A 13,433-nucleotide genomic window follows, 5' to 3' on the forward strand; every position below is an offset into this window, starting at 1 on the left:
GATCAGTCCTCACTCAGTCCCCGGGAGAGGAGCTCTAAAAGGCGCTTTGATGAACAGCACCCCCCCCCCCCCCCCCATCCCCTCCTCTCTATCATCCCCTCCTCCTCCTCCTCCTCCTCCTCCTCCCCAGGCGGAGAACCGGCCGCGATGAAAGACCTGAATAGCAGGGCCATGGCACTCCGCTCCCCTCTCGGATCGCCCCTTAATTCCCCGTCTCTCTTGCTCTCATCCAATTAGCTCAGTGTATTAAGCGGTTTATCGTCTCATAACCGCCCTTTCAGCTCCAACAAGGGAGACACTTTGCAATAGGACCAGCTCTCCTTTTGACACCCTCTCTGCTGCTTGTATGTTCCACCGCGCTATGAATAACAGGGACAGAATAGGGGACTAATTCCCTCATCAAAGCCTACCTTGTACATCGCTGGTCAAAACGACAAGCAATAAAGCTTAACGCCACAATACAAAGAGACTTGTTCGACCTTATTAGCTTAGCTGGGTCGAATTAATGCAGGGGGACTCAATTTGGTTGACTACAAAACGGGGGCCCTCAGCCTGGCAGTGGGAATGGCAGGTCCTGTGCACATCTACTGGGAGCTGATTAAACCCAGCAACTGTGGGAGAAGTGCCGGAGCTGATATGATTTAATAAATATGTAAAGTTATGAGCAATAGGCTGCAAATGCACCGAGACACTTTTCTCTCACACACAGCATGTTCTATCCATTGCATAGTGAATCATGGTTTAAGTGTTCAGCCCACTTAAGGTTGCCTTCACAAGTCACAGTGGTTTGAAGTGATTTGTGAGGCGTGCAGTGTTTATGGAAATGCACGCGGCAGGATGGAGTAAAAAATCCCTCCACTGTATTAACACAAAGGAGAATTCTTGGATGGAAATGGTGAAACACTTAATGTAGCGAGTTACAGGCTGAGCGTTAACTACAGCAGAGGAAACACAGTATTTAGGGAGAGGAAAGCGATATGACAGTATGCATGCATCAGCCTGAGAATATCAACTCCTGTTAATAATGTTGGCATAATATACAGACACACAGGTATTCAGGTCACTGAATTAGCCAACAGCAAACACTGCTGAGTTATTTTATTCATAAACACCTCTCAATTGATTTCCCACAGAATGAACTATATCATAACACCGCGTTAGAAAATTACAAACACCATAATAGATGTTTTTATCTCAATCGTTCACTCCTATTTAGAAATCAACACTTGTTTGTTCTCCTGAAATCAAGTCAAACTCACAAAGTCCCCATCTGTATATTTAAAGAGTACAGCTTCATCTTTCAATACTTACAGTACATACGACTTCTCTGCCTGTGTGTGTGGCGCTCGTCCACAAACCACTCGCTCCTTCTGAAAAATGAAAATACATAGTTATGTGTTAAAAAAAGGGCAATTAATTTCATATACTGGCTGGGCACTGTAGTTTTTAACAAACGCTACTCACAGAGGAGGAAACCGTGCATTTGGTGGGGACTATTTACAGCTGCGGAGTAATACACACTTCTAATTCTAGTGAGAATCTAGGCTCATAGATATGAAGACGCACGCCAGCCAGTGCAACTGTGTGGCTCATTGGTGTGTCTTTAATAGTTTTGGGACAATAATGGAGGCCTATGGAACAGAGGAATATCATATACTGTATTGTACATTAAACTTTGGCTACACAGCTTTAAGTCAGAAATCAAATACGTCATTATCAATATTGCGACACTATTGTAGGGTTGACTATTTGTGCTTTCACAGAATATTTACACAGCGAGATTGTTGATAAATAATCATCAGTAATGTGGATATAATGACTTAATGTGTCAAGACAAATAATAAAACAGCTTGTAAGTTCAGAAAATGACATCACTTTACTGTAATGCAGCCTTTAAAACTAAAAAAAGACGACACTTCAGGTACTTTGATATCCAAAATCTAAGCAGCTATCTCGTCTCACATCATAATTTTAGTTTAGTTTAGTTTATTAGTTTAGTTGACAGGGACCATGTACAGAACAGGTTCTATACCAGAGTTAGCTAAATAGCTAATTTGCATCTGTGGTCCCTGGGCAGGAAGTTAAAAAGACAATAAAACACATTCTAAACACTACAGACAATATCAAAAACAAATATAATATCAATAAACTTACCAGCCTTAGCACAGGTATCACTTCATTGATGGTTTTGCTCTTTTCGTAGGACTTGTTTGGACTGATAAAAATACAGAATATCGCCTGACTTTCACTTTAAATATGGCGTCAAATACAGTGAAGGAATGCTCGATTTACGCAGCCAGATGCCCTTACAGTATAAAAAGTAAAGATTATTTACATTTTTTCTAGTATTTTTTATATTAACTTCACTTTTGTAGTGTTACAGAGCGCACTGGTTAACAGAAGAAACATTAAGACACTACAAGATATCCATCCACTCATCTCCATCACCCCCCCCACACTGCAATAACACAAGATTAACATCTTATCCATTTAGGTTTTTATTGAAGATTCAGTATCAAAATTGTTCTCATCAATATCAAAATACCCAACACGACATATTCTGGTCATTACAAAAATCGTTACATACACCCACCTGAGCGACACAAGTGGGACACACACAGAAAATCACAGGCATTAAAACACAATCTGCACAGAGGGAAGAGGGGAAGGAGTGAAAGGGATGAAATGGCTTCAGTTAAACAGAGGCAGTGGAGGAGAAGGAGATCAGATGTTCGATACGTAGACAAAAGAGCGAGGGAGCAGCGCGTGTGGCCTCCCTCACCCCGTCACTCCCTGCATCCTCCTTACTCCTTTCTTTTATCCTCTGATCTGACACACACACACACACACATACAGAGAGACACACACACACACACTAGGGATGAATGGTGGTAATCAGAACAAGTGTCCGATCGCTGCAGGCATCCAGTGGTCTTAGTGGCCGGGGTCACTATCATTGGCTAATTAGCCGCTTTTTGAGGATACAGGCTGATCTGAGGATATGTCATTTTCACACACACTCACATACACATCTGGGCACAGCTAGCGCACCCCCCAGCACACACACAATAGACTGTCATTTAGGTATGATTGCTAGTCCCCTTTAGGATACAGAGTCAGGGTGATGGGGTCAAGTCATGAGCGTCTAAGTGAAGGAACTGACAAAAAGGTGAGATTAGGTTTGAAGTTAAATAACAAGCCCATTAGAGCCGGGGAACATTGTACAGGGATGAGGAGGTCAAAGCCTAAAATCGCCATCCTTGCTTTACATTTGGAAACCAAAAACCAATGTAGTTGAATGTGCAAATGTCCAGCTTTGAGTCAGATGTCGGAGCTTCGTGGCAGGTGTTGTCTTTACGGACGTGTGTGTGTTGTTTTACTTGAGGGAGGAGAAGGCCTGGAAGAGTTTGGCCAAGTTGATCTCCGAGTAGCCACTGGTGGCCAAGGCTTTGTCCGGCACTTCCTTCAGCCTCCGATACACTTCTTTTTCTTTGTACCAATGCTTTTGATGATCTGGAGGTGAGAAAAGAAAGAGAAGAAAGAAGAGTTATTGCCAGAGCTCAATGGAAGATCATTTGGTTCCTCAACTGCATCAAAGTCAATACCACAGGCGACCAGGACGTGTGCATCTCAAACTGGTGAATGATTCACTCTTGGATGACTCTCACCCCCCTCTATCGCTGTGATTAGGTTCTGCAGAGTCCTACTGGAAGAGGAGCAGAGTACACGCCGGCTTTGTCTCGTCACTAATAAACACAGAGGAGCGTTTCACCCTTAACTGGAGAGCTAACAGATCCAATGTTATCTACCAGTAATGCTATCACTTTGAGGGGCACTGCAGAATTGGACAGATGGGTCGATGGCAGCGTGTGCACACACACAGGATCATGGGATCGATAAAGATGCCCAATGAGAGCATGAAGTCAATATCTTGTCCCTGTTATCCCTTCGGGTGGGCCGTAATAAGGCCAGAGAGAAGACTGAGAGCTGCTATCCTGACCAAAACCAAATCTTTACAATATTATACTGAGCGTCAAGTGTAGATGAAGTATCATGAAACCAAGTAATAACACACTATCACACCAAAGAGTGCAGCGAGATACATCGGGAATAATAGTGTGTTGACTGGAGAGGTCACTGGTGAAGAAGCAGGAAGATGGAAATGGGATAAAGTTTGGTTTAGTCTGAGCATGATCTGATTTTACAGTATTAGTCTGGTTTCTTTCATATTTAATATGAATTAAGTTTTTCTACATGTTCATTTTATTTAAAACATTTTGGTCCTCAGATCCTCATCTGGCAAAAACAGGGCTCATACTCATTTTAACCAATAAATTTCCATAACTTTTCCATGTATTTGAAGTAAGATTTGTGTAAGGTAACATAAAAAATAAAAATCCATGTCAAGCTGGCCCATGTCTCCACATGACTTGTAGGACTAACATTAGCAGGCATTAACCACCTTTAGCACCCACAGTACTGCAGGTGGAGCTTGTCCCTTGATGGTGGATAAGAGGGAAGCACTTCAGCTGGTATGCTGGTCACCAGGGTAAAAACACAGGTGATGGGGATTGATTCATAAGGCAGCAGCAGCCTGTTGCCCGACATTAGCTCCTTTAGCATGGCTAGCTAGTGCTCCCTCTCCCATGTTTGAAATATCAAGATCAATACCATGATCACAATTAACTTTATTGTCCCACAGAGTGGAGAATTTGTCTTGGGCCCTATACCCATGCTGAAACCATAGATATACAACATGCAACACAGTACACAGACAAATCAACATTATACCCAGCGTAGCATCATATGCTAAAAATACCTCTACCAAAATGCAAATCGGCAAATAGTCATAACCCAGTGCCAGTCCTGGCTTTATCTGCCATTATTTAAAAGTCATAGACAGATATATGAATGAATTTTGAATCTGTTCAGCCAACATTTCAACATTAAACTACACAATTTACATTTTGTATGTCCTGGGTCCTGGTCTTTCACATGCCATGCCTTTTATGTGTCCAAGTGAAGTCAGACATTAATACATTTGCATTTTCCTGGCTTTACGTGACAAAATAGAGGCTGCAACTGAGGTCGGAATCTGACGTTATCCAGGAAGAGAACATAACATCAAGTGACTTAATGACCTCCCGAACATTAACACCGTATATACAGTACATTTATTCTATTATACAGGTATTTGGGAAGGGCATTTCCAAGACTCTTCCAAAACTTCTCTAGGTATAGAAAATGCCATTTTCAATTTCCATTACTTTTCAAGTTTTTTTTTAAGACAGTAAGCACCCTATAAAAATCTGCATAAAGTATCAGTACCGTATACTGAATATGTGCAACACAGCCCAGGAAAAACAGATCCAATCAGAGGTCGCCAACACAGTCTGCAGAATTCTTTGGTCCACTCATAGTCCCTGTAAGATTTTTTTAAGTGTAAAAACTTTGTCGAACTGCAAATACATTAAAAAAAAAAAGAATGCTAAAATAACTAGTTACCACAAAAAATAACCAATGAGTACCAAAGTACCTCAAACAGGACTGCAACTAGAGCGGAAACAGTCAGTTGATTAATCAATTTGTCAATCAACAGAACATTAATCTATTCAGTAAATATATTGATAAACAATAATTTTTGAAGCAAAAATGTCAAAAGTTAACTGGTTATTGCTTCTGAAATGTGAATATTTGCCCCTTTTTTGTCTGTATTCAAGTAAAGAAAATATTTTTGGCTTTTCGGACTGTCGGCCGCACTAAACTGGCAATCTGAAGACAACACTTTGTTGATAGAAAATTAGGAGAGGCGTTTTTCAATATTTTCTGGCACTTTATAAACCAAATATTTAATTGATTGAGAAAAATAATAATTGAGAAAATAACATTTAATTGAATGAGAAAATGTATAAATAATACAGTAAGGTTGAGCGATGTGACAGTATATATACCATGCGCCAGTAGAAATGTGTTCACCAGTGGAAATTTGGCAATACCGTTCCTACGGCGGGAGGTATTCACAGCAGACTATGTCACAAATCAGGGCTGGATTTTTGCGTGATCTCTTGATTCCCCCATGATTTCATGAATCCAGCTGCCTCGCAAGGTAACATTATTTGGGCTGACATGGAGATGGAGAGTGAATTTGTACACAAAAAAAACCCTAACACTTGAATCTGTTGTCCTCGGGAACCTTAAAGCTTTCATTTTGACAGAATTTTATTTTTGTTTTGAGTGTTTTGTTATAATTTACGTGTTGTCTCATGTGAGGATGTTGTGTGAAGTTCCAAATAAAAAACAAAATAATCCAATGTGATGAAGTACAGTATGATTATTTACAGTTTAATTTAATTTACAGAGCAATTACTGTTTACTGTACTATTTCCCTGATAGAAAATTACATAGAACCTGAAAGAAGAGTTTGAACATATCACCCCCCAAAGCTACATCACTACTTGATGTACCTAAATTGTTTTGTCTGACACACTGTACAAAAGTAAGAAAAAGTCAAATATTCAAATGACAACAATATAAAAAAGAAAATCCTCACATTAGAGAGGCTGGAACTAGTGAATGTTTAGTAACTTCGCTTAATAAATGACAAACTGATTGATACTGATTAATCAATTGTCACAGTCGTTGTTCATCAACAAATAATCAACAATTTTTTCAGCTGTAGTTCAAATCCTGAACATAAATGATAAGAGTTAAAGTGTTTTACTAAAAGCAAACAAATTAAAAACTTGTTTAACATAATAAAACGCTGGTTATTTATCTAGATCACATGCTGTATACACACACACACACAGTGACACACACAGACTGTCCATATGGCCAGTTGTCATGTCCTCGCCATCTCCACAGCCCTATCTCCTGTCTCGTCCTTCCTGCCCGCTGCATTAGTGGCTGCTGGATAAATACCAGCCCACTGACTGCCCAAGGGAACAAAGGTTAGATACACAGAGATCAACAGCGAGGCACACACACACACTGAGAGAACATGCGCACAGACGATTGATGGTAGTTAAACACTTAAAAAGCATACTAACTCACAGTCATGGCGACTCAAAAACATCCATGTGACAAACAGTAATCACACATACACATCGAGGATGGTGTGGTTGACTTAAACGCCAGCGGCAACTATTACCAGATAATCCTCATGTTAGCAAGGACATGGATGGAGGGAGAAAAAGGGGAGAGGAGAGGCAGGGAGAGACAAACTAGTCTATTTATCTGGGGAATAGAAGGGGGGGTGATGATGCATGATCAAGCGAAAGCAATCATGTCATCATTTCTGAAAGGTAGGAGAAAATAATTCTCCCCCTCCTCCCCTCTTTCCCCTTCCTCACTCCTTTCTCTTTTCCACCTCAATCACTGTGTGGCGAACAGATAAAAGAATGATTTAAGAGTCACGGAGAGGAAAAGAAAGAGGGAGAGACCTTGCTGCAAGTCGGAGCACAGTGGGGAGTGTAGTTCAAATAAATAGCCTCCCTTAAAGAGCGAGCGTGAGGCGGAAGGAGAGAAGAGAGGGGAGACGGCGTCGCTGGGAAGGCCGAGACGTGGAGGAAAAAGGAGCAGAGTGGAAATAACGAGAGAGAGAAAGAGAGAGAGGGAGAGAGGGAGAGAGAGATGACGACTGGAGTGAAAGATGGAAAATGACGCATGGATAGAAAGCATACTGTCGACACAAATGCAGCTTCAGATCCCCCAAAAACTTTGCCTAATTGATTGCATTAGACATCATCTCTCTCATCCTCACACACACACTCACACTCGCACGGACACACACACTCACGCACGCACGCACAGTGAGTGTATCAGGGGTTATCTTTGCTCTAACTAGGTGTTGTCACACACTCGCGCATACTCTGGCGGTGCTGGGCACGAGTAGATCGGGGCTCTGCACGCTCTAACTAGGTGTAAATACAATAACAAGCCTGTAATTAAGTGAGCATGATGAAGTTAATGGAGATCGGCCATTCCGTCGGCCGCCTCCATGAATATTCCATTAGGCTGGTGGCGACGGGCAGCTGGAATAGCAGTTAATTTAATCACCACTCGGAGCACAGGGAAACTTCTTTGTGTGAGTGTAATTGCACAGAATGAATAATTGATTTGACAATCGCACCCGCGGATTTTGCCACCCCGCTTTGTATCGCCGGAGAAAGGGAGGGGAGAGTGGAAGATGAAGAGTGAGAGAGAGGGAAGAAAATGGAGAGGGGAGAGGAGGAAAAGAGGAGGAGAGACAGAAGACAGAGCGAGAGAGAGAGGAGTGGGAGGGTAGAAGAGGACCGAATGCAGAGTGCTGAGAGGTGGCGGGGAAGCTGTCGGTAAATGGATCATTAGAAAAGCGCAGCTCAAGGACAATTTATATTTTATCAATGCGGCAAAATTACATTATTGCTCACACACGCAATCATACTGCCCACACTCAAGATTGAGACCTGGAGGGGAGGGGTGATGGAGGGAAGAGAAAGGCAACAGATAGACAGAGAGGGAGGGAGGGGGGGGGGGGGGGAAAAGAGAGAGCAGAAGAAGAGAGAAGAAAAGTGACATGAAATGATTTGAAAGTCATTGATACGGGATGTTCCCAGCTAAGGAACGGACAGCATGTTTTTTTCATCGTGTGTGTGCCTCTGTGTGTGCGTGTATAATCTATTAGAGATCTCCTGCAGCGGATGAAATTACCTCCATGTTTTACTCAGTTGCAGCAATCAGGCACAAAAATGCAATATACATGTAGATAAGACAGGCTTGCAAATGTGCGCGCGCGCGCACACACACACACACACACAGTGTAGCGCTGCAGTGCGCACACACGTTCAAGCTGATCAAATTACATTCGGCGCTGACTTGGAGATCCTTTATGTCAAGCTATTTTAATTGAATACGCTTTATTGTGTATGTTCAGTACACATGTAAACATACACATTCTGACTTTTCTGAATGGCCAAATGGACAAACCATAAACACCCAGATATGATCAATCAATACGGCTTTACAGCTACTGCAGGATATCATGGCGCACTTTTATCTTTAAGCTCATATTTCTGAGTTAAGTAAACATTAACAGACGGGGCTGGTGATTTTCTATATTGTGTCTGTCAATAATTTTTATAAAAAGATCAAAACCAACAACGTGTTCGTCGTCTGAATACTTTCAGATGTCCTCAGCCTGTCTGTGGCTCTGTGGGCCTGAGTCATTTAGTCAGGTTGTATCGGCCTCTGGCTCATAAAGAAGCCCTTGATTTGTTTAGGCAGATCTGAACACAGCAGTCGCACTTTGATGCATACCAAAAGAGCCGCAGCTAGACGATTCTGAGGAAGTGGTCTCAGTCCAGGTCAGAAACAAATTCTGGCGCGGTTCATGAGTGGTGTGAACATGATCTAACCACGATTTGACCCAACAAGAAGGTGATTACTGCAAGTTTGGTAGCTCATTGGTTATACGTGTCTGGGGTGAGAGCGCCACTAGATGCATCACTAAAAGCTCAGGTAAACTGAACCAAGGGGAAAATGCAACAAGTTAACAAACTCATCCACTGACTCGTACCAGAAAAAAATAAACTGTATCTCGGAAAATGCCCTCAGTCCCCAGCATTCATTCCTACTTAACACAAATATCTTTAAGAACATGTAAAATTCTACATTTTCATATTTAAAAAGGCTAAATAATTCCCTACAACAGTTGGGCACTGTACATTTTGGCAAAGTTACTCAGATAAAAGGAAACTGTGCATTTGTTGGGAACTATTTTCAGCTGTGGATGAATACACACGACACCAGAGCAACTGTGTGGCTCATTGGTGCGTTTTCAGGCAATTATTGATATATAGGATTGATCAGGCTTTGGCTACATAGACGGTACCTTGTAAGTACAATCAGTTCATTGCTGGTTTTTGGCCCAATGTAATTTGGTCCTGTTGCACAAGAAACAATGGTTTTGGACCAGGTCTGCAGCAGGTGGGACGAGTGGGATTGTTGTCGATGAGGAGTGGCAGGAAAACTTTCACATGTTGAAACCGTGCGTACAAACGTTTCAGTAGAAATCCGGGATTCATCAATATTTCCTTACCTGAATTTATTCCTACTCTGCAAACAAATTTAGAATTGCCTCAAAACCATATGTGCTCACAAATGATGAAGACTTGGCTGTCTCAGAAAATGTAAATACGCAACTTTTAACAAAATGCGTAACATATTAACACAGTCATTCATTAAAAGTCTGCACTAGACAATATTTAAAACTAATAATGTACTAATGGACTGGTCGAATGTATCCAATGACTATGAAATTGACAACCTTTCGTCCTCGTCAATGATTAATTACATTTTTTTTACTATGAACACAGAATGTCCCAGTTCTTGTTTTTGTTTTTCTTTAATAGAAATTGCTCATATGTGCATTTGTAGCCAGCTGCTTAATTGGTAGCCTATTAATAAGCAGGGTATTTAAAAGATTCTGATCTACCTCCAAGCAGGTGTTAAGATGACACATCTAACCTTGCTGGAAGATGTTGCAGTTGGTGCCTTCAGGAGAGAGAGCGCATCATCAGAGATTGGAATGTTTGAGCATGTTTAACAAAGAGTGACGAACGGTTTATCAACTGTTTCCAACTGCCTTCACATTCACAGATGCTCACCGAAGCTCCAAAACTGGTGTGTCAGTGCGTTAAAGGAGCAATAAGCGAAATTCATCATTTCTAGATTGAAGGAATTAAAAAATTGCTATGTGAAGAACTAGAGGTATAATTTCATCTGGAGTATAGCATGACCTCACACACCCTCTCTCTGTGTTGATCTCCAGCCCATTGTTTACAAGCCGGTCCGGCTGCGCGTTCATGTACCTTCATGTGAAGTCCCTCTCAGAGCCCTTGGCCCTCCCTCCCTATAAAAGGCTACAGCCAGTGAGCAATGGCAGCGCATATTTTCGAAATGAAATGGCAGAGAGCGGAACAAAACTGGGGCTAACCGGTGCTTCCTCCTCAGGCTCCACTTCACTCAGCTGCCCCACAGATCCGCTGCCTCTCCCACTTTAACCTCAATAGCAATCCGGAACTAGCTGGGAGTGGCTGGCGAGGCATTAGCCGCAGCATGACCGGAGGGAAGCACAGCCAGTTAGCCTCCGCTAGCTTCCCAACTAGCCCCGGCTCTCTGTTTGGATCCAACCGGAGCACCGAGGCCTCCGAGCAGAGGGAGAGGGAGGAGTGGCTCATGACACACTTCGTTTTGGTCTACAGGCAGTGCACAACAGCAAACCTAGCAGTGAAACGATTTCGTTTTTTGCCCCTTTAATATGTTCATAGAACAACTACCAGGCAAACAAATTTCCTTGTTCCACTTATTAGTAAACGAGGCCCAATGTGTGCTGATAAATCTCTATAGGTATATGGCCACACTCCCACAGGGACAACACAACAGAGTAGAGTAGGGTGTATAGGATTGTATGTCTCCTCCCTGTAATCTGAGCAGTGTGGCCCCTGGGTGTGTAATGCAGTAATATGGGGTATTACTGCCCCAGGACCGAGGGATAACACCTTAAACCTATATTTTATAGCAGCATGAGTGTGTGTATACATGTATCTTCCTCTATTTGAGGGAAGCAGCGGCATGAGTGTGTGTGTGCAGGATATCAATCATTTAGTGGAGACACTGGTTTGTCACTGTTACTAGACAAGATTGACTGATATAGTGACACATTGTAAACCCTTTATCGACAACAGTGACCAATACCCGCTGATGAACGCAGAAAAAACATCCCTGCTATACAAGCAGAGTGATTATATAGTTGTCATGGCGTTGTGTTGTAATGTTTAACTGTAACTTTCAGTGTATCATGTACAAAGAGTGATATGTTTGACATTATTGAAAACACACTAAAACCCAACTTACATCAATCTGGTGTTGCTACACATTTTTGTGTCCGTCACTGTGACACCAACTTGTTGTGACTGTTAACTCTGCAGAGTGCTGGGCGGTGCTGTGTACTGGGTGTTTCAGCCACATATTCTGTCTTTCAAACAGGTTTTTTTGGGATGATGTAGGGAAAGTGAAGGTCTTGTGTTTGGGAAACCAAACCATCAAACAGGAAGAGTGATGATTTGATGGACTGGCCGCTCAGGGAACAGAGGGAAGTGGTTGCTTCTCAACTGCCAGAGCCCGTAACAAGTAAACATGACGGTGTCTGAGCATGGTTTAGTGGTTGAGACCCACAGATGGTGGGTGATCCAGTCCCTCCAGGACCTTCTGTCCTGTGTCCCTCTCCCCTGCCCCATGGCAATGGCACTCGGTGATGGCAGTGCCCCTCCCCAGCAGGACAACACGACATGCCACACTGCAAAAGCCGTTCAGGAATGGCTTGGGAGAGGTGACAAAGAGCTCTAGGCATCAATCTGACCTCCAAATTCCCCAGATCCACTTCAATCGAGCACCTTTGGGGCACACCGGTACCCCAGAGGTCCTGTGTCCTCAACAGGTCTGGCCAAGTCTGATCCACGGCCTCTGACCTGTTGAGGCATTGACATAGGGCCTCTGTGGGTGCCCTATGGTCTCTGGCACAAGGGTGGCGAATCCTCTAAGTCCTTTAGGACCTTTGAGTTGGGAGGTGGGGCACAAACACCAGATCGGCTACGGCTGCCCCTTGAAAGTCGGAAATTCGAATCATCAGTCTGAGACTCCACAGCAGACTGAGATTGCTTCAGTGCTTCAAGTCGAGCTGTGTGTTGTTGTTTTTTTTGTTTTGTTTTTTGGCCAGTCAGTGTGCTATGCCATGTTGTTCTAGGGACATTTTAGCCCCCAGATTTTGCTGCGGAGTGAGTGCTCTTGACTTCAGGCTCCTCTGTGGCACAAGCAGCAACAGACATGATGCAGCAGCACAGAGGAAGAGAAACTTTCCACCGTAACACTCCAAGACAGCATTATCTTCTCTGCTCTGCTTGGAAGTGGTGAATCAAAAGCCCACAGACACTTAATACAATACAGTCTGTGGCTTTTGTTAGATATCTCGTGTCGGCAAAAAATGTTGCAGATTTCCGATCCGTCATTAGCGCAGATAGCTTGTTAACTATATTACATGAATGCCACTGTCTCACTGAACGACCCGCGGAGCCCCATTCAAACTTTGAAACTTAGAATGGGGAATATTCATACTCAATGGCCGAATCTGATTTGACTGACAGAATTCTGGTACAGCGCTAAAGGTGACATCCTGAGCTCTCTGTCAAGTAACATTAGGTTCAGGAACTTTACTTTGAGGGGTCTTGGGAACCACTGGTCTATATTATCGTCTGCACGGTGTTCAACGTGTGTCTAATTTTGATATAGGAAGTGGACAGACAGCACGTGAGAAATATCTGATTGCTGGTGAACACACACAATACAGCCGTCACAAGAAAAGATGCTGAACTGCTAACACTATACGGTGTGCTTTC

General features: G+C 42.8%; 1 protein-coding gene across 1 annotated transcript in view; it reads right to left on the reverse strand.

The window, feature by feature from the left end:
- Nucleotides 1-2,482: 2,482 nt before the first annotated feature.
- Nucleotides 2,483-13,433, reverse strand: part of pola1 (polymerase (DNA directed), alpha 1) — an 83,426-nt gene continuing 72,475 nt past the window's right edge. The window contains exon 37 of the mRNA XM_033639364.2: nt 2,483-3,513. Within this exon, the coding sequence (XP_033495255.2) occupies nt 3,377-3,513 (137 nt within the window). The 3' untranslated portion in view covers nt 2,483-3,376. The remainder of the gene's footprint in view (nt 3,514-13,433) is intronic.

Source organism: Epinephelus lanceolatus, chromosome 20, assembly GCF_041903045.1.
Source record: "Epinephelus lanceolatus isolate andai-2023 chromosome 20, ASM4190304v1, whole genome shotgun sequence".
NCBI classification, from domain to species: Eukaryota; Metazoa; Chordata; class Actinopteri; order Perciformes; family Serranidae; genus Epinephelus; species Epinephelus lanceolatus.